General features: G+C 42.6%; 1 protein-coding gene across 1 annotated transcript in view; it reads right to left on the bottom strand.

The window, feature by feature from the left end:
• Window positions 1-12,030, bottom strand: part of RTTN (rotatin) — a 91,954-nt gene extending 79,924 nt beyond the window's left edge. Inside the window, exons 1-9 of the mRNA XM_083622448.1 lie at window positions 11,567-12,030; window positions 8,750-8,937; window positions 7,709-7,904; window positions 7,329-7,415; window positions 4,880-4,970; window positions 4,424-4,538; window positions 4,154-4,304; window positions 2,329-2,494; window positions 924-1,099 (exon numbers count right to left, since the gene is read on the bottom strand). Of these exons, the coding sequence (XP_083478574.1) occupies window positions 924-1,099; window positions 2,329-2,494; window positions 4,154-4,304; window positions 4,424-4,538; window positions 4,880-4,970; window positions 7,329-7,415; window positions 7,709-7,904; window positions 8,750-8,937; window positions 11,567-11,675 (1,279 nt within the window). The 5' untranslated portion in view covers window positions 11,676-12,030. The remainder of the gene's footprint in view (window positions 1-923; window positions 1,100-2,328; window positions 2,495-4,153; window positions 4,305-4,423; window positions 4,539-4,879; window positions 4,971-7,328; window positions 7,416-7,708; window positions 7,905-8,749; window positions 8,938-11,566) is intronic.
• Window positions 12,031-21,196: the final 9,166 nt, after the last annotated feature.

Genomic DNA, 21,196 nt, shown 5'->3' with positions numbered 1-21,196 from the left:
TTACTTCTGCTTGCTCTCTCCACAGGTTTTGATACTATTGACCATGGTGTCCTCCTGGAACAACTCAGTGCGATGGGCATCAGAAGCATCATATTATCTTCTGAGCTTTAGGGCTATGTTCAGCACTGGACTGAGAGAGTAGCACTCCTCAGCCTTCTGGCACTTGTAGTCCATGCTATATCATTGTTAAAACATCTGCACTTGGTTGCCCATCTACTGAGCCAGGTTCAAGGTACTTATATTAATCTACAAAGCCCTGAACAACTTAGGTCTAAGGTACCTTAAGCACCACCAAAACCCTTATATCCCAGCTTGATCATTGTGACCATCCACCAGAGGTTGGTTGTCCCCCCAAGTTGGGAAAGGTCATTTGACATCAGCCCGAAAGACACCATTTAGTGTCATCGACCCAGTCTTATGGAACACTCTGCCAATAGAGATACAGCAGGCACCTCCTGTTTCAACCTTTTGTTCCCTGCTGAAAACTTTTCCTGCTACTTGCTTAGCAAACTCACTTAGTGACCTTGGTGAAGTCACTCGCTCTTGTCTGGCATTTATTTGGTTATAGTGGAAAGATCACTCAACTAGATGGTCAAAGCTATAAAATGAGTGTAAAGCAGAGGTGAGGTCGGTAGCAAACACAGAAATTGATTTCAAAAGAAGTTTGCTTTCATGATGGCTGCTGGACACATTAATAAAATCTAAGTTGCTCAGATTCCTAGCAAGAGCCCACAGAATGCACAGAGATTCACAGCAGGTAAATATGTTCAAAAGCCTTCTGCCGAGTATCCTCGTTTCACGTATAAAAATTATATGTGCATATATATATATATATATCTTAACATTTTGAATGAATAGAAACTTCAGCTATAGAATACCTGGCCTATTATAAGCCCATAATTCCTTTTTTTAAAAAGAATTACCTGTTCTTAGAAGAGGCACAGCATATTCCAAAACGGCTACACAGAACTGAGGAAGGCTAAGCTGTTGGAATTGTAACTCTAAAGTATCCTCATTCTCCAGTTCTGGCAGGTCAATATGGCCCATATCCAAAGGTGAGTGAACTCTTGAATTCGCATTAGCATGAGAACTGCTTCCACTGCAAAAAGCAAACAAACAACCTTATTGATACACAATACAAATTATCCTACTATTTGTAAGTAGCAAAAAGCAAACTGCATAGGAAATGTTGCATGGCAAATGCTGTAACTGGAGGACTACTTTTAGATGTCTGGTGGCACTTTCTTCTACCTTCTCAATCCACACCTCAAACCCAACATACCAGTGGTGTAGTCTTCTCAATGCACCACTGTGATGCACGACATAGGCAGAGTGTTCCTTTTACTCAGCTTCTCCAACTTTTGGTGAAAAACCTTGCCCACGTTGCTTCTATAATCACTGCATAAATTGGGTGGAAATTACCAGAAAACTAGGCCAAGCTATCACAATACTGCAGCCTTCAGATAGAAGAGGTTGAATACAAGAAGTCGAAGGTACAATCACAAGGCTATGTCCCTTTACCTTTTTTTAACAAGATGGCACTGCATCTCTTTGCTGGTTTACAGAGCCTGGTGTGTATTACTTTTTTTGGAACAGGAGTACAGTGAATATGTATTCTTCATATTTAAAACGAAACACTGCAATTCCAAATACTACATTTTGCATGCTGTCTGCCAAGGTAATTTGGGACATTCAGAGTTGCGTTGCTTCTTGACTAAGGGTAGTGATTAACGAGCCAGTCATCAAGTCTCTGAAAAGAGACACGTTTTCTTCTACCTGCTTATTAGCTCTGCAGTTATTTTCGTTCTTGATGAAGACTTGCTTCACACAGGAGCACTGAGCACCCTTCAGGTGAATTCGCAGCTATCAGTTACAAGACTCCAGCTGCTCTGGGAAGCCCATGCCAGTTGGCATTCATTCATTCACAATAACAGTAAGCAAAAAGAAATGAACTGAATTATGTGGTTCATTCAGCATGCATGACCCTCAACCTATTATTGCGTTAACCCTGCATGTATGGGGATCTTAACATGTGGTTTTCTCAATCAGTTCTAAGAAGACGGCTCTATATCTGCACCCCTTTGCCTATGCACTGCTGTCACATACAGGAAGTCATGGTCAATACTTACAGTGCTGTCTGACATTTGTAAAGATTTCTAGACAGGAATAATAGATTTTAAAGTTTCAAGCTTCGTTCTATAACACATGAGGCTAGTAACACACATTTAAAGTACAGATGCTCCAATCTTTAATTTGAAACAAACAAAGGCTACCGACTGAAATAGGATAACAAGGATATGGTATACAACAAAAATGTTACTGGCCAACCTTGAAGATACTGCATCCCAGTCTTGACCATCACCTCTGGGACGCTGACCTGTACGTCCTATCACGGAAGGTCGAGGACTACTACTTCCAGGGGATGCATTCTGAGAATGAACGGATCTTCTAGCATCGTGGCCATAAGACACTGGGGAATTCTGGGAAATGGTACCTTATATGACATTAATGACAATCAGGCTTTTGTGTGCAGCAAGCACGTAACAAATAAGATGGACAACACTTCAAGAAATTTACAATGTTTTCTATCCAGTAGAATACAATTGAATATAAGCCAGAATTTAGGTCAACATTCAGAATGCACTTCAGACCAACACTGGAAAGACTGCTATTTTTGCTACTAAAAAATTATCTAGAATAATTCTTATTTTGGTAGGTTTCCTTCCACTATATATTTTTTTAAGCAATGGAAATGTTTTTTTAAAAACTTGTAAAAAGACTTGCTTTAATGAATTATGCTGTGAACTTTGATCAAATATTTGTCTTCAGATGCATTCCTTCTATATTCAAGCTTACTTAGTGAACCTAAAAACTTGTAAGGCAGAGACAGGAGGCAAAATCATGCAATAGCTTGAGCTGTGGATCTGCCAATTTACACATCAACAGCTATATTAACATCCTATGTGAGGCAAGCAGAACCAAACTAATTATCTTTGCACTATTTGCCTCAACAACTCTCTATTCTCTGTTGCATCTTTGTGCCAGTGCAACTATGTATCAACACTAGTTGGATACACTATCTCTTGGGAGTCTGAATCTCTTACCAACTACCTGTCAGTAAATACTTTGATTCCCAGAAAACACACTGTTGTTTCAAACAAAACTCAGGTAAATATGAAAAATATCTAAGGAGGAACAGGCTTCCTAGCTGCAGGAAGCATAAATAATATCGGAGAGGGGTTATGGTTTTGTTTGTTATTACGTTTTGTATTTTTGTATTTTTATACTGTAACCACCCTGTGATCCTCAGATGAAGGGAGGAATATAAATTTAATAAATAATAATAAAATATGCAAGGCAAGTCTAAATCCTGACCACCTGTGTTTTCTCTTCCTTATGTTCACCCCACCTGGTATTAGCAATGTGGACTGAATAGCAGTCTCCAGCAAACAGATAAATAAAGCATGTTATAGATTGGTATAGTTGGATACCAGTAAACATTCATCTATATATATTGTTTGGGACAGCGTAAGATAATGGAATCATCTGACATCTCAACTTGTTTATTGCCATGATTTCTCACCACCACCGCATCTGATTTATTGTTACAATGATATAAGTCAGAAATGTATTCCACTATGTCTCTCAATACTTGGAAGATAAAAACATGAAAACAATAACACACACACAAAAGAAGTGTGCAACATTGTGGTAGAAGAAACCTGAGTGGCATCTAATGGTAACTTAACTGCTTTATGAGATGTATTCGTATGATACATTTGGAGGAAGTATGGGGTTAAAAATGCAAACAAACAAACAAGAATGGAATTATATATACAATTTTTACTATAACTATAAATTATTTAATGGATAGAGGGGGAGAGAGAAACAAAATATTTGGCCAATGTCTAATCAAGAGTCAATTTATCCTGATTTAGCTATATCTTTTTGTTGCCTATCCTTTTCCGACCAAGTAGGGATTTTTAGTCCAGTCTGAATCTGTGCTGAACTGTGCTGAAGTTGGCATTCTTTTAATATGTGTTTTTATTGTTGATTTGTTTATTATTCAATTGTTTCAGGAAACTTTATGGGAAGCAATTCATCAATGAAATGAAAGAGAGAGGGCCGGGGGGGGGGGGAGAAAGATACAAACCAGTTTCACTTGAGACAAAACTTGGATCTCTATGGAAGTTCAGTCTGTTTCTTAAGAAGGTACATAATTGCTGCAGACATAAGACAGCTTGTAAGGCTAAACGGTGTTGTCCATCTCTTCCAAAAGCCAGTGTTGTTAGTGACAGAAGACTCTGAGGTAAATGAAAGTCATCCATTATTAGAACTTAGGCCTAAACATATATGCAAGCAAGGCAAACCAAAAACCGCTAACACTTCTAAATGAAATATTTTAGTTAAAAGCATTTCTAACCTGAACAATCCTTGGTCTCTGAAGAAATATCTCAGCAGGAAAGTCTTGCATGATGACATCTTGTAGAAGCTCACAGGTATTCCAAATTAAACTGTGATTTTTGCTTCTCAGAGAGCTGTGAAGTACATTTGAACTTTTACTAGGAACTTGCTTTACAAAGCTATAGTAATCAACTCTTTATACTCCATCAGTGGCATAATTTTATATCTGATTATATTCCACCCTATCACCAAGGCTCAAGGAAACTTATTTTTTAAAACAACACACACACGCTGGGTGGGTGGGCAGGGAGGAGAGGAGGCAAAGAGGTAGCGCTTTCATTAATAATTCCGTGCATTGCTCCAGAACAAAAGAAAACTGCCACAGTTCTTATAGAACTTGCACTTTAAAGAAGAAATGTAGCAACTTTTATTCCCTTTCACAGAACACAACAAAGCTACAATTAATTTCACATACCTTTCACTTGATGAAAGAACATGTCTATCTGTTGTGGTCAGGGATAACCATGGAAATGTAGAAAATTTCAAGGATTTCACGCCATGTTTCACTGAGGATGGAAGAAAGGCTATTTTTACTGTGTGCCATATACTGAAACACAGAGCAAACAGGTATCATTCAGTCATTCCATTGTAGAAAGTGATAAGCACTCCTATAGGGATGAGTCTTATCTCATTTCCCCATCCCAATATACCTTTTTCATTGTTTGAAACCTACAATGTCCAACGCTAATTTTCAAAGGCTTAAATGGTAAGAAATATGAGCTAGAGTATTGTTTGTTTTGCTTCGCCCTGGAGCCATTTTCTAAATGTAAACCAGATGGGGGAAGCTAGGGATGCAATCTAAAAGATTATTAACAGAAGCCTATCAGAAAAGACTAGTGATGTATGGAAGTGAGAGCTGGACCATCAAGAAGGCTGATCGTCGAAGAATTGATGCTTTTGAATTATGGTGCTGGAGGAGACTCTTGAGAGTCCCATGGACTGCAAGAAGATCAAACCTATCCATTCTTAAGGAAATCAGCCCTGAGTGCTCACTGGAAGGACAGATCATGAAGCTGAGGCTCCAATACTTTGGCCACCTCATGAGAAGAGAAGACTCCCTGGAAAAGACCCTGATGTTGGGAAAGATGGAGGGCACAAGGAGAAGGGGACGACAGAGGACGAGATGGTTGGATAGTGTCTTTGAAGCTACAAACATGAGTTTGATCAAACTGCGGGAGGCAGTGGAGGACAGAAGTGCCTGGCGTGCTCTGGTCCATGGGGTCACGAAGAGTCAGACACGACTAAACGACTAAACAACAACAACAACAATCAGAAAAGACAAACTGGTACATTTTCGACGAAACCATTTTGATCCATGGTTATATTTTGGGGGGAAAAGAATACTGTAGCTATTAGTTCCACCTGCCAATTAGGGCTAGTATCCAAGCACTTCCTTCTGCTTGCATAAAATTCCAACACTGGTATAAAACTTACTTCTAAGTTGTTAATAAGTTCAATTGCTGAAGATCCCCTCCTCCTGGATTAACTCTTTCTCGGGTGTTAGTTTTTCTGCCTCCCCCTGCCCCGCCCCATGCCATCTATCTTTTCTTATACACCTGATTCTCAATCCGTTGCCCAGGGGCATAGCTAGCTGCCCTGGCCAGTGTGGTGTAGTGGTTAAGAGTGATAGACTCGCAATCTGAGGAACTGGGTTCGCGTCTCCACTCCTCCACATGCAGATCTTGGGCTAGTCACACTTCTCTGAAGTCTCTCAGCCCCACTCACCTCATAGAGTGTTTGTTGTGGGGGAGGAAGGGAAAGGAGAATGTTAGCCGCTTTGAGACTCCTTCGGGTGGTGATAAAGCGGGATATCAAATCCAAACTCTTCTTCTTCTTCTGGCACCCAAAGTAGCAGGGGCGGTGCGAGCTGCCCATGGGGGCAGCGCAGCGATCCGCGCATGGGGGCGCCACAGAGATCCGCCCACGGGGGTGGCATGGCGAGCTGCCCACGGGGTCCGCCTGGCAGACGGAAGCTGCACTCTGCCATTTCGGGCAGTGCAGGGCCCCAAGCCACTACATCACTCCCAGAAGAGACGCGTGGCTTGGGCATGCTGCAGACCAGGCCCTGCAGTAAGTGCCGCCCCCGCGATGTGCCATTTTGTCACCCCCTCAGGGATGACACCTGGGTTGGACTGCACCGCCCGCACTCCCCTTCCTACGCCCCTGCCATTGCCTAGTCTGTACCTTTCTTTCAGTCACATTGGCTCTGGGATCCTCTCCCTTAAGCTCTCCTACATTAAGGATCTTTTCCCTATCTTCATCCTGCTGCACAGCAAGGCTAGGCCTATCTTTCCCCTCGATGTGAGGTTTTAATCTTAGCCAGACTCACAATTTGCCAAGGAATCAGGTTCCTTCCTTTTATCAATTGTCACCTGGCAACAGCTATGCTATTAGTATGGACATGAGAAATCCTTGCACCCAAATTTCCTTATTTTCTCCTGACTTCCAATCTACTTTTCTTGAGTGTTTTGTCTTTTAGATTGGAAGCAAAGGACAGAACTTTTTTTTTTTAATGGCTCTATAAGGTGCTCTGGGAGCCTGCTGAAAAAAACATTAAAAGTCTTAAAAAATAAATACGTATTTTCCCCTTCCTTCACCCAACTGAAAACTTTGTTCCCCCAATTGCTCTGAATGTTCATAAACATTCCATGATATATCAGCTCATCTAACTGGTGTCCAAGGCTTCCACCACCATAACCACAATACAGGTGGGTTTACCTATTTAAAAAACACCAGTAAAACAAAAAAGGAAGAATCTTTAAACAAGGTTGAAACTTCATTCCTTCTCAATGGTGTTCAACCACACTAACAAATCTAGAAAACTGTCCAACACATGTTTACTTCATTTTTATAAAGTTACCTACCAGATAGCTGTTTTGGTGGTATTCCCATCTCTTGCAAATTATTTCCCCCTTGATCAAAGTATCCAGCATTAGCTTCTTCTGACAATACTTAAAAATATAAAACCATAGTAAGTAGCAGCATTAACTGTATTAAATAGCTTCATTTTTTTTAACTCTATGAATCATATACAGTCATTTTTCCTTTTTAAAAGTAGATCTGTTTCCTTCCAGTATTTTCATTTTTGAAGATTTATACTTTCAAATCGCCAATTCTCTCTCTGAAAATCACTGAAGTCACAAACACAGATACCATTAACAAAGGTTTAGCATCTGGGCTAAATAACTTGATATTTTCAATTGCAAAATAAAAATAAAAATGCTGTGTATAAGGTGTAACTTACCTATATTAGTCACTGCTGGCAAGGGCGTTTGATAAGACACTTCCTGATAATCAGCAGAGATTTCTGAAGGCAACACAAATAGCCCATCCAAAATCCCATCAATCACAGCCTGTAGGTTTGGATCCACATTTGGACGAAGTTGAGTGAAAAACTCCACTGCCCCAATCCCAACCAATTGTTCCACAGCAGACGGGTGCTAAAATTAGAAAGATGATATGAAGTTAAAAAAACGAAATGGCAAATTCTCCAAGCTTTTATTTATTCAAATGTGGCTTGCAGGAAAAAGCCCATCCAAGGCAGCATACAAAAGATAATTAGTTTCATATGCTTCTAACTCCTGGACCCAGGATGGATTCAAAATTCTGGAATGGCCAGGCTAGCTTGCTGGTGAGGTGATGGCCTAGGTACGGGTTGTTAAGCTAACAAAGCAAATGGTTCCATGTTAGAGAGCAAATGGGTGGGCGCCACACCCTTAAATCGCTGGTAGGTAGAAAGACAAAGGCCAGAGTTGAGAGTTGAGTTGTGTATGTGAGCTAGAAGGTAGAAGCAAGTGTGTAGGGTGGGCAGCTGAAAGACAGAGCCACGCTTGATTTCTGTTGGAATCCAAGGCTATAGCTATGGGAGAAGCAAGAACCTCTTGGAGTGTATATATGTGTAAATAAATCATATATCATAAAGACACCACAGTCTCTGCTGTTCCTCATTCCAAAGGAAACACAAACACTGGGTAAGGGCCTTTAACCCCTGGAATCTTGCATTGCTCAGAGATTGGGGTGGTGTGCAAAAATCATTCAGCTTCATATGCATAGCAGAGGATCTCAGAAGGAGCTGTATTTAGAAGATAACCATGTACTGAGCATCTCATTCAAGTCACCTTTCAAAAGAAATACATCATGGCATATCATTTTGCTTTCCAATGTTCTTTTAATGCCAAAGCAGCATTATATTAAGTGGGGTAACATGTAAGTACTTTTCAGCATGGATATGGACTGTAGATGGTTTGCCGTTTTCAGGAACATATAACAAAACAGATAACTGTACCTTCACCAGGTTGCTCACTAAATTCAGAACCTCTTCTTTCATTGGTACTACAGGAAAGTTGAACCACTCCAGAAGACTGAGAAACAGGAGTTTTTCTTGAACCAAGTCATCATATGTAACCAAGTTGTGATCCAATTTACACAAAATATTTCTAAGAGCACGTTCTCTAATTTCAGCCAGCTGATGACCTGTTCATAAAAATGAAATGAAAATGGAAGAAGTTTCAGAAGTTCAGCTGATACTTTAAATCAGATGCACTGGTTATTCCCAGTAAGTTCAGTTCAGAAACCAGCTTCCCAAGTCTTTACTCCCAATACGTGTTAAGAAGAAGGTGGACTCTCCTCTACTTCATGGGAGGTTTTAAAGCAGAGGTTAGATGGTCATTTGTCAGGGATTCTTTAGTTGTGGTTCCTGCAGTGCATGGGGCAAGACCCTTGGGATTACTTCCAACTCTACAATTCTATGATTCTAAGACTTTAAACCTTTAAACAAATAAATCAAGAGAGGCAAAAACATTTGGTAATGGTACTACACGGAAAATTTCAGTTGATCCTCTACTCCGGACCACAAGACATACCATATTTTTTGCTCTATAGGACTCACTTTCCCCCTCCTAAATAGTAAGGGGAAATGTGTGTGTGTCTTATGGAGCGAATGCAGGCTGCGCAGCTATCCCAGAAGCCAGAACAGCAAGAGGGATTGCTGCTTTCACTGCTTGCTGTTCTGGCTTTTGAGATTCAGAATGTTTTTTTTCTTGTTTTCCTCCTCCAAAAACTAGGTGCGTCTTGTGGTCTGGTGCGTCTTATAGAGCGAAAAATACGGTACATATCTGCTCTTCCTTTCCATACCTCTGTCACTCACATACTGTTTCCCCCTTCCCACCCCCCCACCCCATAAACCATTTTTTATCTTTCTTCATGAGCAACAGCAACTTGATTTGACCTTAAAAGCTGCCACTCAGAAACTAATCTTTTAACAAAACAAAAAAAATAAAACCAATAGGTTTACATATGCCTAACTCTGCATCAAACTGGAATATATAAGCATCATGGATCTAATTCAGAAAACTTTTAGATGGTAAAACTATAGGTGAAGACCAGCAGCATAGTGTCAGTTGTAGGCCACTGGGGTGGGCGCACTCTGGGCAGCAGGCATCAGCCTAGCCCTCTCTGCTGAAGTGACCCCACCTCCACCAAAGCAAAGCAGGGCATCCTGAACCACCTGCACAGCCATGCAGAGAGGAGCCCAGCTGGCCAATGCAGCCATTGGTGGGCAGAGAGGAGCATCAGGCCACACTGGGGGTGCCTGGTTTGCCCCAGACCTCCTGGCACTCCCCACACTATGACCCTCGTGAAGACTTTGATTATAAAACTAAACACACTTCCTACAGTGCCCTATTTACTTCAATGGTAAAAATGCCTAACGAGACGCAGGATCGAGCTGGGTATTCCCTAATCAGAGTCGCTGGGATGGGATAAAAATAATAAAATTGTTGTTGCTGTTGTTAGGTTTGTTTTCAAACACAACTCAATAAGCACAGTTATGTAATGATCTTTTGCTCACTGCATCACGCTGTGCAAACTCCTGTACACAATTTGATTTAACTCAAGTCATCGCATGGGGATGAGGCAAGAAGAGAAAGCTAGTGAGCATTCATTTAAATGAACAGCACAGAAAATACGCTCATCAAATTTACAGATGACACCAAACTGGGAGGGGTAGCCACAGAAGACAGAATTGGGATTCAAGAAGACCTTAACAGATTGGAGAACTGGGCCAAAACTAACAAAAGTTTTTTCAATAGGGACAAATGTCAGGCTCTGCACTTAGGCAGGAATAACCAGCTGCACAAATATAAAGATGAGGGACACCTGGCTTGCCAGCAGCACATGTGAAAAGGATCTAAGGGTCTTGGTAGACCACAAGCTTCACATGAGTTAGCAGTGTGATGCAGCAGCAAAAAACCCCTAATGCTATTATAAGCTACATCAGCAGATGTATAGTATCCCAATCAAGTAGTACCACTGTATTCTACTTTGGACAGACCACACACAGGGAGAACTGCATAGCATAGCTAGGCACTGCAAGGGGGCTCAACAACTTTGGAGAGGGTTTCGACCCCACTGGAGAACTGTGTCCAGTTCTGGGCACTACAATTTAAGGAGGATATTGAACAGCTGGAACGTGTGCAGAGGAGGACAAGCGAGAGGATCAAGGGTCGCTTGAAGGAGCTGGGTATGTTTAGTTTGGAAAAGTGGAGATGCGATAGCTATCTTCAAGTATCTAAAAGGCTGTCACACGAAGTTTGGAGCAAGCTTGTTTTCTCCTGCTCCGCAGGGTAGGACCAGAAGCAACGGATTCAAGTCACCAGAAAGTGGAACAGCCTCCCCACAAGGGGTTGTGGACTCTTCTTCCTTGGGAGGTTTTAAAGCAGAGTTTGGATGGCCACCTGCCAGGGATGCTTTAGTTGAGATTCCTGCATTGCAAGGGGCTGGACTAGACGACCCTCGGGATTCCTTCCAACTCTACAATTCTAATATTTGCTCCTTAGAGAGTGAATTCCGTGTGTGTGTGTGTGTGTGTGTATATATATATAGAGAGAGAGAGAGAGAGAGATTCACTCTCTAAGGAGCGCGCGCAGGAAGGCAGACTCGGACTGCAAGCCCTGCGCGCATTGAGCACGGAAAACAGCAGCTGCGCTCTGGAGGAAAGTTTCCCTCTGCCGCTTATCCCGGCGCCCCTGGAAGCAGCGACTGCGGCGGCTCCAGGGCGCTTGTCTCCGCTAGCCAGAAAGGGAAGGGGGCTTCCACCACTTACGGAGCTTCCGGACGAAGGGCGACAAGGACAGCTCCGTCGGAGGAGACGACGCGGCGGCGGCGGAACGCGCTGCCATCGCCGCCACCGCCTTCCCTGGGCGGCCCCACATTCAACCACCGCGCCGCAAGCGAGCGCGAACTTGCGAGAGGCGGGGTTGGGGAACGGAGCGGCGGCGGGCCATCTCGCGAGAGCAAGCGGCGAGAACGGTTGCCCAAAAGGAGCCCCTGGGAGCTGTAGTCCGTTCTCCGTCTCCCGTTCCCTCAACGGCGTGCGGGGGTGGCGGAAGTGGAGATTTCTTTCGTCGGCCAGGTTTGCGTTCTCGCGAGCCTTGAGCCGAGGCTTCCGGATGGTGAGGGTTTGCCGTTGCCTGGGAAACAAGCCGCTCAGTCTGCTCGCCCGCCGCCGTTGCTTGAGCGGCGGCTGTGTCCGAGTCCCGCCTCTTCTCCCGCGCGTAGCTCCGGGGCGGAGAGGAAGCTGCGCTTAGCTTCCAGAGGCTGCTGCTGCCTTCCCGTCCCCTGAAAGCGCGACTCCATGTGTGATTATTTAGACGCCAGTCCTGCTGAGTCCAGTGGGACTTCGGCGCAAAAGTCACGAAGTGTAGACATGTTAAAAGGAAAGAGTCGATTCACTGCTCCTACTAAGGCTACGCTCCTAACTCCGCTTACTTGGGAGTTGTGAATTCACTTTTTAATCAGTCAATCTGACAAACCAATAATAATAAATAAATAAGAATGTGCTGTGCACCCCACGATCGAGACCATTCCATTGTAACTATCCAACCTCCCAAAATTTCAACACCCCTTGTGATGGTTTGACCCCTTTCCGTTCTAACAGCGCAAATTCTACAAACACCTTCAATATCTGCTTAAAATCATTTCTCTTGCGTATTCCCCGTCTTACCTTAATGGCACATGTTAATTTATCATTAATAGCTTTATTCCACACCTTTTTATACCATTCTTCCGTTTTATATTCTGCTTGCCCCCTTCCACTTCCTAGCTATCATAATCTGTGCAGCTGTCAATAAATTTGTGAGCAAGTCCTTCACAGCCTGCGAACCTTCCACCCCATTGCAAATTGATACTAATGCTACCTCCTATAAATTCACTTCTGAGTAGGCACAGCTAGGACTGCTGTGTGTTTAGATTGCACATGCAACCTCCGCAAATGGCTCTGCATTTTACACTGCTGTCTACTTGCTACCATTTTGCCCTGCACTATACTGTATAGTCAGCTGTCTGGGGTAACTCAACTCTCTCTGGTCCGTTTGGTGTGTGTGGCTTGCTTAAAAAGCTGACTGACTGCATGTAGTCATGTCATTGAACCAGACATTCCATGTGCAGCTGGATAGCTTAGTTGGTTAGAGCACGGTGCTGATAACACAAAGGTTGCAGCTGCATATCCCTACATTACAGGGGGTTGGACTAGATGATCCTCAGAGTCCCTCCCAACTCTATGATTCTGTTTTGTTTTACAGCCCAAAGCTTCAAGTTACAGACAAATATACAACCACAATCCGCTGACCTGTGGAAAAGCCACTTCTTGCAGGGAATGGAAAAGTTACAGAAAGCAGCAATTAATAGACAATAATTTCTTCACTGTTATTATTTATTTAATTAATTTTTCATACCGTCCTCAATCCAAGGATAACAGTGCAGTTTGCAATATAAAAAACACAAAAATATGTAACATAGTAACAAACAGAAACATTACCCCACCACACACAGAGATAGAAAACACTGCAGATTGAAACATCTGGTTCTTGCTGGAAGCAGCTGTTCCTGATTCATAGGAAAGAGGTTACTGAACTGGAACAACATTGTGGTCTGGTATGATATCACGTGGCCAGAAACAAGTTAGCAAATGCTAAGGCTGTTGTAATGATCTTCTGTATGATTGTTACCCCAATGTCCAAGACTTCTGTGTGGTTTTGAATAATAATAAAAAAAGGTTTATTTGGATATGTTAGAAGAAAGAGGAAGAACAAGTAGTAAGTCCCTTGCGTGGAGAAGATTGAGAAATGCTTTTGGGTGACAGAGAGAAAGTAAAATTGTTCAACACCTACTTTGCCTCTGTCTTCACCCAAAAGGAAAGCAGTGCCCTACCTGATGATAACAGAATAAAATATGCAAGGAGGGAACTGCCGCTCAAGATAGAAAAAGTGATGGTAAGGAAACACCTAGCTACCTTAAATGAATTTATATTTCCAGGGCCTGACAAGCTGCACTCAAGGGTACTAAAGGAGCTTGCAGGTGTAACATGAGAGCGTCTGTCTATAATCTTTGAGAATACAGTGGTACGAACGCAATGCGTATATGCACGTGCGCTGGTCACGACTCGCTGCTTCTGCGCATGCGTGAGATGTCATTTTGAGCATCTGCGCATGCGCAAGTGGCAAAACCCGAAAGTAACGCGTTCCGTTACTTCCGGGTCGCTGTAGAGTGCAACCCGAAAATGCTCAATCTGAAGCTACTTTAACCCGAGGTACTTGGAGAACAGGTGAGGTCCCAGCAGACTGGAGCTGGACAAATGTCCCAATCTTCATGGGGGGGAGAGAAAACCCAGGTAACTACTGATCAGTAAGCCTGACATAAATCTATTCTAGGGCTCTTTATAGACCACAAGCTTAACATGAGTCAACAGTGTGATGCAGCAGCAATGAAAAAAGCAAATGCTATTCTAGGCTGCATCAACAAAAGCAGGGAAGTAATAGACCCGCTCTGTTCTGCCTTGGTCAGACCACTTGTCCAGTTCTGGACACCAAAATTTAAGAAGGATACTGACAAGCTGGAATATGTGCAGAGGAGGGCTACTAAGATGATAAAGGGTGTGGAAACCAAGCCTTCTAACAAATGGTTTAAGGAGCTGGGTATGCTTAGCCTGGAAAAGAGAAGACAGAGGAGATATGATAGCCATATCTAAAATGCTGTCACATAGAGGATGGAGCAAGCTTGTTTTCTCCTGCTCTGGAGGCTAGGACCCAAACAAATGGATTCAAGTTACAAGAAAGGAGTTTCCAACTGAACACCAGGAAGAACTTTTTGACAGTAAGAGCTGTTTGACAGTGGAACAGACTGCCACGACAGGTGGTAGACTCTCCTGGGAGTTTTTTAAGCAAAGGTTGGATGGCCATCTTGCCTGGACGCTTTAGCTGAGATTCCTGCATTGCAGGGTATTGTACTAAATGACCCACGGGATCCCTTCCAACTTTACATTTCTATGATTCAAAGATTTATTTATTTTTTAAGTTTATTGTATTTGGTGACCTCAGATTCTGGGTCAGCTTTCTTCTAAACAGCACCCTTGGTATTTCCACAGAAGATGTGTAAATAGTTTTTATGCCTTTCATTATTATATAGGATAAATAGTAGAAGAGAGGCATTTGTAATGACAGTGAGGATTCTGACCAATATAGGTTTCAACTCGCATTCCAGCCACTGTTAAGTAGGCTTCTTTAGCCTTATGTATGAAAATGCCCTAATAGACTATTTGAGAAAGTTGTTCAGAATATCAGGAGCAGACATTTCCTTTTAGAAGGAACTAAGAAGCACCATTAAATAAATCAAGAGAAAAGAATATCCAAACTATCTCATAACATTGTAATAAGGGGCAAATTGTAATAAAGGTTATTGTTCCTCTCATTCCCCCCTCCCTTTGCAAGGGTATGCTTCTTCACTTCTTTTCCCTTGTTTCTGACTTTCTTCATTTTGATGAGCTTGTTGTGTGCTATGCCCTTTCAGAGTGAGGCTGCAAGCCTACACCAACTTACCTTGGAGTTAGGACCTACTGTACTCAGTGAGAATTATTAGAGTAGACATGCCTAGAATTGTGCAATGAATGCAGTGCTTTTTTCTGGGGCAGGGCATGGGGGTACACATACCCCTAAACATTTTGTGAATCTACGTTTGGCCTCATTGAGGGGCAGTATTTCAATATGAGTAGGAAAATGAGAGTACGCCTAAAAATATTTTTTTTTAAGAAAAAAAGCACTGTATGGATGTATTTGCAATCATCTCTCCCTTGTTTTCTATAAATAATAGCCAGGAACAAAAGAAATGTTTATTTCTGTATGGTCAATATGGTTTTTGGTATGTTTATTGAACAGTAGCACTCCCTTTATGCTGCATGGCAAACTACTTTTGAATACAAAGTGGATTTCAAAAGTGTGTATGGTGTGCAAAGGGTGTAAAAATTAAAATATCTGGGCTGACCTGGTTTGCATGTAGCAGTAAGTCAAACCACCGCTTACCTCAAATGAACAAACACTCAGGTTCCTGGAGAGAAGACTCTGGCCATTTTGTTCCTTCTTTGGTCTTGCTGCTGTGAGCTAAGCCATGGTTTGACTTAGTGTTGCCTCCGATTCCAGGCTTGTGGTTTACCTTGTTCCAGACAAGCCCTGAGCTGTAGCCAAGTTTGTTCTGTGGCTCACCACCACTTTTGGTTTGCCTGGGGCCGATAAACCACAACCCCCAGATTTAGACACAATGCCGAGTCAAATCATGGCTTAGCTCACAACAGTGTGACAGCAGCAGTGTCTGGAGAAACAAAACAGCTACAATCTGCCCAGGGGTCCACACATTTGCTCACTGGTGCTAAACCATGGGTTGGCTTAGCGTTATGAACTGGGCCACTGTCTGGATTGTGGACAATTAAATAAAAGTTTTAGAAAACACAGTTCAGTTTCTGGATAAAAGAATTCAAAGGAATAGTAGTGATGTTATGATGCAATCAGTTCAGTGTTCCCTGTTCCTGTGCCAACTAGGGTTTCAGTCTTTACTTTCAAAACTATTATAGTAGTTGAATATGTTGAATATGGGAAAGTACACCACATCCATGCAAAGAGAGTGGAAATACTAACATATTAATGTAGTGCAGATTTTAGATAGTAGGGGCTGAGTATTTGTTGACATGAATTTACTGCCCTGTAGCAAAAACAGAAGCTGCAATGGACATTTGTACTAGAAGATAGAACAGAAACCATCACAGCCCCTTTATACTTCTTTGTGAGTAATGGCTATTTTATTAGGAGCACTGTAATCACATGTTCTTGAAGCAATGCTCTGTTTGTCAGCTGCCAGTCAGATGATGATTCAACCAGACCCATGGTTGGAAGCCAGATCCAACAGAGAATGCTGGAGCCATAAGACAGCACGAGTCCTGCAATTCCTTTCCCTAATTATCACAGACGAGCTGGTTTTTATTGTTGTTTTATAATCTGCAAATTATAGTTGACTGCCAAAATTACTGCTATAAAAGACAAGGTAAGTCAAGATGCAGAGGCTTATGATGGTAATATAATAGTATCTGCCACTTTAACCATTTGTGGTCTGCAGTATGTGGCTTAGTTCAATATTGACATATGCTATACAGCTCTAGGCCTAGTTAAAAAGTGGCTTAAGACACTTTGGATGCAGTCCTGCACACAGGCTGCATTAAATATTATCAACTTCAATGGGATTTAAACAGACTTCTTATCTTGCTTGCTCTTAATATTTTCTTGAGATTCCACCCTCCTCCGGTTTATCCCTCAACTAAGAATCACTTTCTGAATTAATTGTCTAGAGTTTGTGGCAGCAGCTACCAGTTAGCTTCTAGACTTAATTAGATGTGCTGGATTGACTCAAAGCTATTCATGGCTGGGAATATGTGCATCTTAGTATATTAGGCTGACCGTTTGGATTACCTTTGGGAATGGGGAAACTGGGTGCTACACATGGAGCAGCCCAAATTAACAAAACCTCACAGATGAAGAAACACACAAGCATCTACCTCCTGCAATTATTCATGAGGATTCCACATCCTGTGGAGTCTTATTGGCTACACTGTGGAGTGCTGTGGGTGCGGCTCTTTGTTAAGTGTGGACAAACTCTTGCAATAAATAAATAAATTGGCATACAGTGAACCCACAGCTTACAAGGGGGTTATGTCCCGGGGACATGGTCTTACTGTATTTGTGAACCCTCAAACAATGTGAGGACTTGTACCTTCAAAGCTTGGTTTCAGTGTCTTAACATGACATAGCATGACAAATAAATAGTGGGTTGTATACAACACTGCAGCTCCACTCACACTTTCATTGCTTATGCAATGAAATTCACCCCTCCTCTCCTTTGCAGTGCCCCATGAACACTCCAGAGGGTGGAGGGATCCTCTGGGGCAGATTTTTTTGGGTGTGAGGTGAGAGAAGATGGGAAAGTCCTGTTGCATGAGTGGAATTCTGCTTACACAGCATTTGATAAAACACACCAGGGCCAGCCCAAGCCATTTTTGTACCTAAGATAGATCCCAAAATGGCACTTCCCACTCCCTGCCAGGGAAGAAGGAGTGAGGAAAGACCTACGTACATCAGGAACAAGAGGGAAGAAACACTGACATTGGGATTTGGTGCCCCAGTGAAACCTGCCATCTGAGGCAGTTGCCTCACCTTGCCTCAAGGGTGGGCCAGCCCTGCAATCCACAGTTTCACTATGTAACAATCTTGGTAAATTGTTTAGTTTTGTTTACATGTTATAGTAACTGCTGCGGACTCTCATTCCCATTGTTCATGCCCAAACAACAATCATCCCAGAGAACTGAAATAGCATCACTGCAAATGCACTGCATGACTAACAAAGAAGAGTAGTGAACGCTCACAAGTGGCATTGTTTGTTAATTTGTAATGTGGCACTCACATATAATGGAATCTGACCTCTAAGGGTAAGAGGAATTGCCCATATGCTATTCCCAGAACCAGAAACAAAAGATCTACACATAAACTGAGACTGCAGCTAAATGGCTGCTACAAAAAGAACAGCTTGTGCTTTATTTCTTTGTTTATTCGAGGAATCATTTCCCCCAAAACTCAATTACAGTGGACCAACAAAATTATCACAATTGCTTGCTCTCTTATGCAAAATACCCAACTTGCCCCTGCAGGCCAAAACAGGAAAGACTAGATAGATGATAGATAGATAGACAGAGATAGATATAGATAGATAGATAGATAGATAGATGATTGATAGACAGATAGATAGATAGATAGATAGATAGATAGATAGATGATAGATAGATGTGACATGAAACTCCCTGGTCATACAACACAAACTCGGGTAAAGATAAACAATCTGTATGTCACCAAGAGAGAACTGAAATCTATCCTGTTTGAAGTGTTTTTATTATGGACTTAGAAAAACAGTTTATATGGGATGATCCTACTACACATGCAAGAGTACAATACTCTTACAAAAGCCCGGTGCCTGTCCCTCTCTCTGCCAAGCTGTGGCAAGAGTGCATGGGATCTCAGGCGCCCACACAGGGTCTGTGTCCCTTTTGAGAATAGAAGACACGGCGGAGGCTGTCATGCTTTAAGAAATAGGGTTTATTTGCCTATTCACACATTCCATCTGCACGAAAGGGTCCAGATCTTACAGTATGGTCCACAGCAGTGCAGGAAGTCTTTCCTTCACCCTCACCAAAATGGATCTACTCTTTTCTTCCTGTTTCTTCTTCGCAGAAGCCCCTTGCCCTCCCCCAGAACAGTTATCCAGGCAACCTTCCAAATCTCCAGTCTCTGGTCACACCTGGGACAAGGAGTTGTTGAAGAACCTCAGTGGCTCTCTACTGTAATGCTAGCAAGCTCTGCCCTTCCCTCAGCCAGCCAGAACTGTTTGTGTAAGGCAGCCCAGGAATCCCATTGCAGCTTATATTCTCCCTTCATATCACAAAGAACCCAAAATCCTAGCATTTATTAATTTCTAGGGTTTACCTCAAATCTATAACAATACCTTCCACTGCCAGATGATCAACTTGTATGTGAGAGAACAGCTTCCCTCATGTGCTTGTACAGTAGCTCACTGTTGTCTGCCTATGCATGTCTGGGTCCAGTTTAAGGTGCTTGTGGTTGTTTTTAAAGCTCTAAATGGCTTGTGACACAAATACCTAAAGGAGCACCCTTTCCCATGCCAGCATGCTTGTTGTCTTAAGAACTTCTGAAGAGCTCCTGCTCCAAGTACTTCTTTGTTCAAGGCATGCTATGTTTTCACAAGAAAGGGCCCCAACTCTGGAATGCCCTCCCTAAAGTGGTATGTCTGGTGCTGACGTTGCGTGGTGAGGCCCTGGGCCCTGCAGTCCCCTCAGAAATAAACACACAGACACAAATATATTGGGTTAATTGGGATAAATTAGGCCACAACTTTATTGGTTACAGATGTGAGCGGTTTGGCTTAGGCATTTGGGTGAAGCCAAACTATATCCTGACTCTTGCCCGTTTGCAGGAAGACTCTGAAGGGTCAACCACCAATAGGGGGAGCCCTATGATATACATCAATTAAGAGCACCCCCAGGGTCACTGATGGGGTTGTGGCATGGTCCTAGCCTACGCCTAGGCTTCGGACAGAATCCACACCCCCAGATCCCTTTTACGGGATTCCCTTAACGAGGATAGGCAGGCGGAGGCAACAACTTCCCCTCCCGTAAACAAGACTTACCCAGTGCCTAAACTTACAAAGTTGTGACGATTGCTACAAGGTAAGCGAAAACCAAATGGCTGGTGCCAATTTGCCAAGTGGAAAAATTCCTACCTGGTCCCAACAACCAGGAGACCGACATTAGTCCATAGTAAGGCCAAAGTCAAGCAATGCATAAAAAGAGGGTGGGTAGGCTGGGATATCTGACAAGAAGGCAAATGGAGGTCACCCCCCCAGCCGTGCCGCAGTTTAAACAGCATTGGCCACGCCCCCTGGCTAACCCAATTGGTCAGCCAGGGGGTGTGACATAGTTGGAAGTCCTAATGACGTAGGCGGCATCCCTCCACCCACTGCCGGGTCACTGGGAGGTCCCAGATGCACGCCCGCAGTGCCACCCCCCCCCCAGAAGGGGAGTGGTCTTACCAGCTTTTGGGAATCTAGTGAAAATCTTCCTATTTCCCCAGTCCCTTTAGAATTCAGATGATTTCTTGAATTAAGCTCTCTTCTGTTTTTAGGGTGTGTGTTTTAGTTTCATTTCATTAAGTGTTTTTGTTGGTTTCAAATTGTATTTATATGATGCGTGGATTAATTTTATAAACACTTTTGTACATGGCCATGCAAGCTCCTGATGAAGAGTGGTTAAGAACTATTTTAAATAAAGGAATTAATAAACAACCAAGAATGTATAAAGAACCACCTGATTATACAGCCTTCACAATATGTCTCTGAACCCTTAGATATACATTAAAGCCACTAGATAGATTTCAGTTAAGCATTGCATTTAATTATTCAAAGTATATAGAGAAAATGCCAATGAAAATGTCCTAAAGTAATGGCAAACTGATCTTGCAGTACTATAGCTGAACTAACACTTCCCTATGTATTTATGATCCATTCCACCCTTATAGAAGGTTTTCAAAAGCCTTGTTCTTTTTTTCTATTTCAAGCTAAAGTAATATTTCTTTGCAAGACCCATTTCAGCTTTGCAAATCATTTTTGTGTGCTGGCTTGCACATAAATAAATCATGCACACATCACAGGCAGTAGACGATGGTTCTCTTCAACCCTATTCTTCATGACTTCAATGCTACCTATCTTGAATAGCAAAACATGCTAATGCCCAACTGAAGATGCCTAGCCATTTCAATACAAGCTGGCAAATGGATGTTCAGTGAGTTATTGTCTA

This window comes from Podarcis filfolensis (assembly GCF_964270895.1).
Source record: "Podarcis filfolensis genome assembly, chromosome: 7".
In the NCBI taxonomy this organism is placed as follows: Eukaryota; Metazoa; Chordata; class Lepidosauria; order Squamata; family Lacertidae; genus Podarcis; species Podarcis filfolensis.
This window is presented reverse-complemented; position numbering and strand designations above follow the sequence as displayed.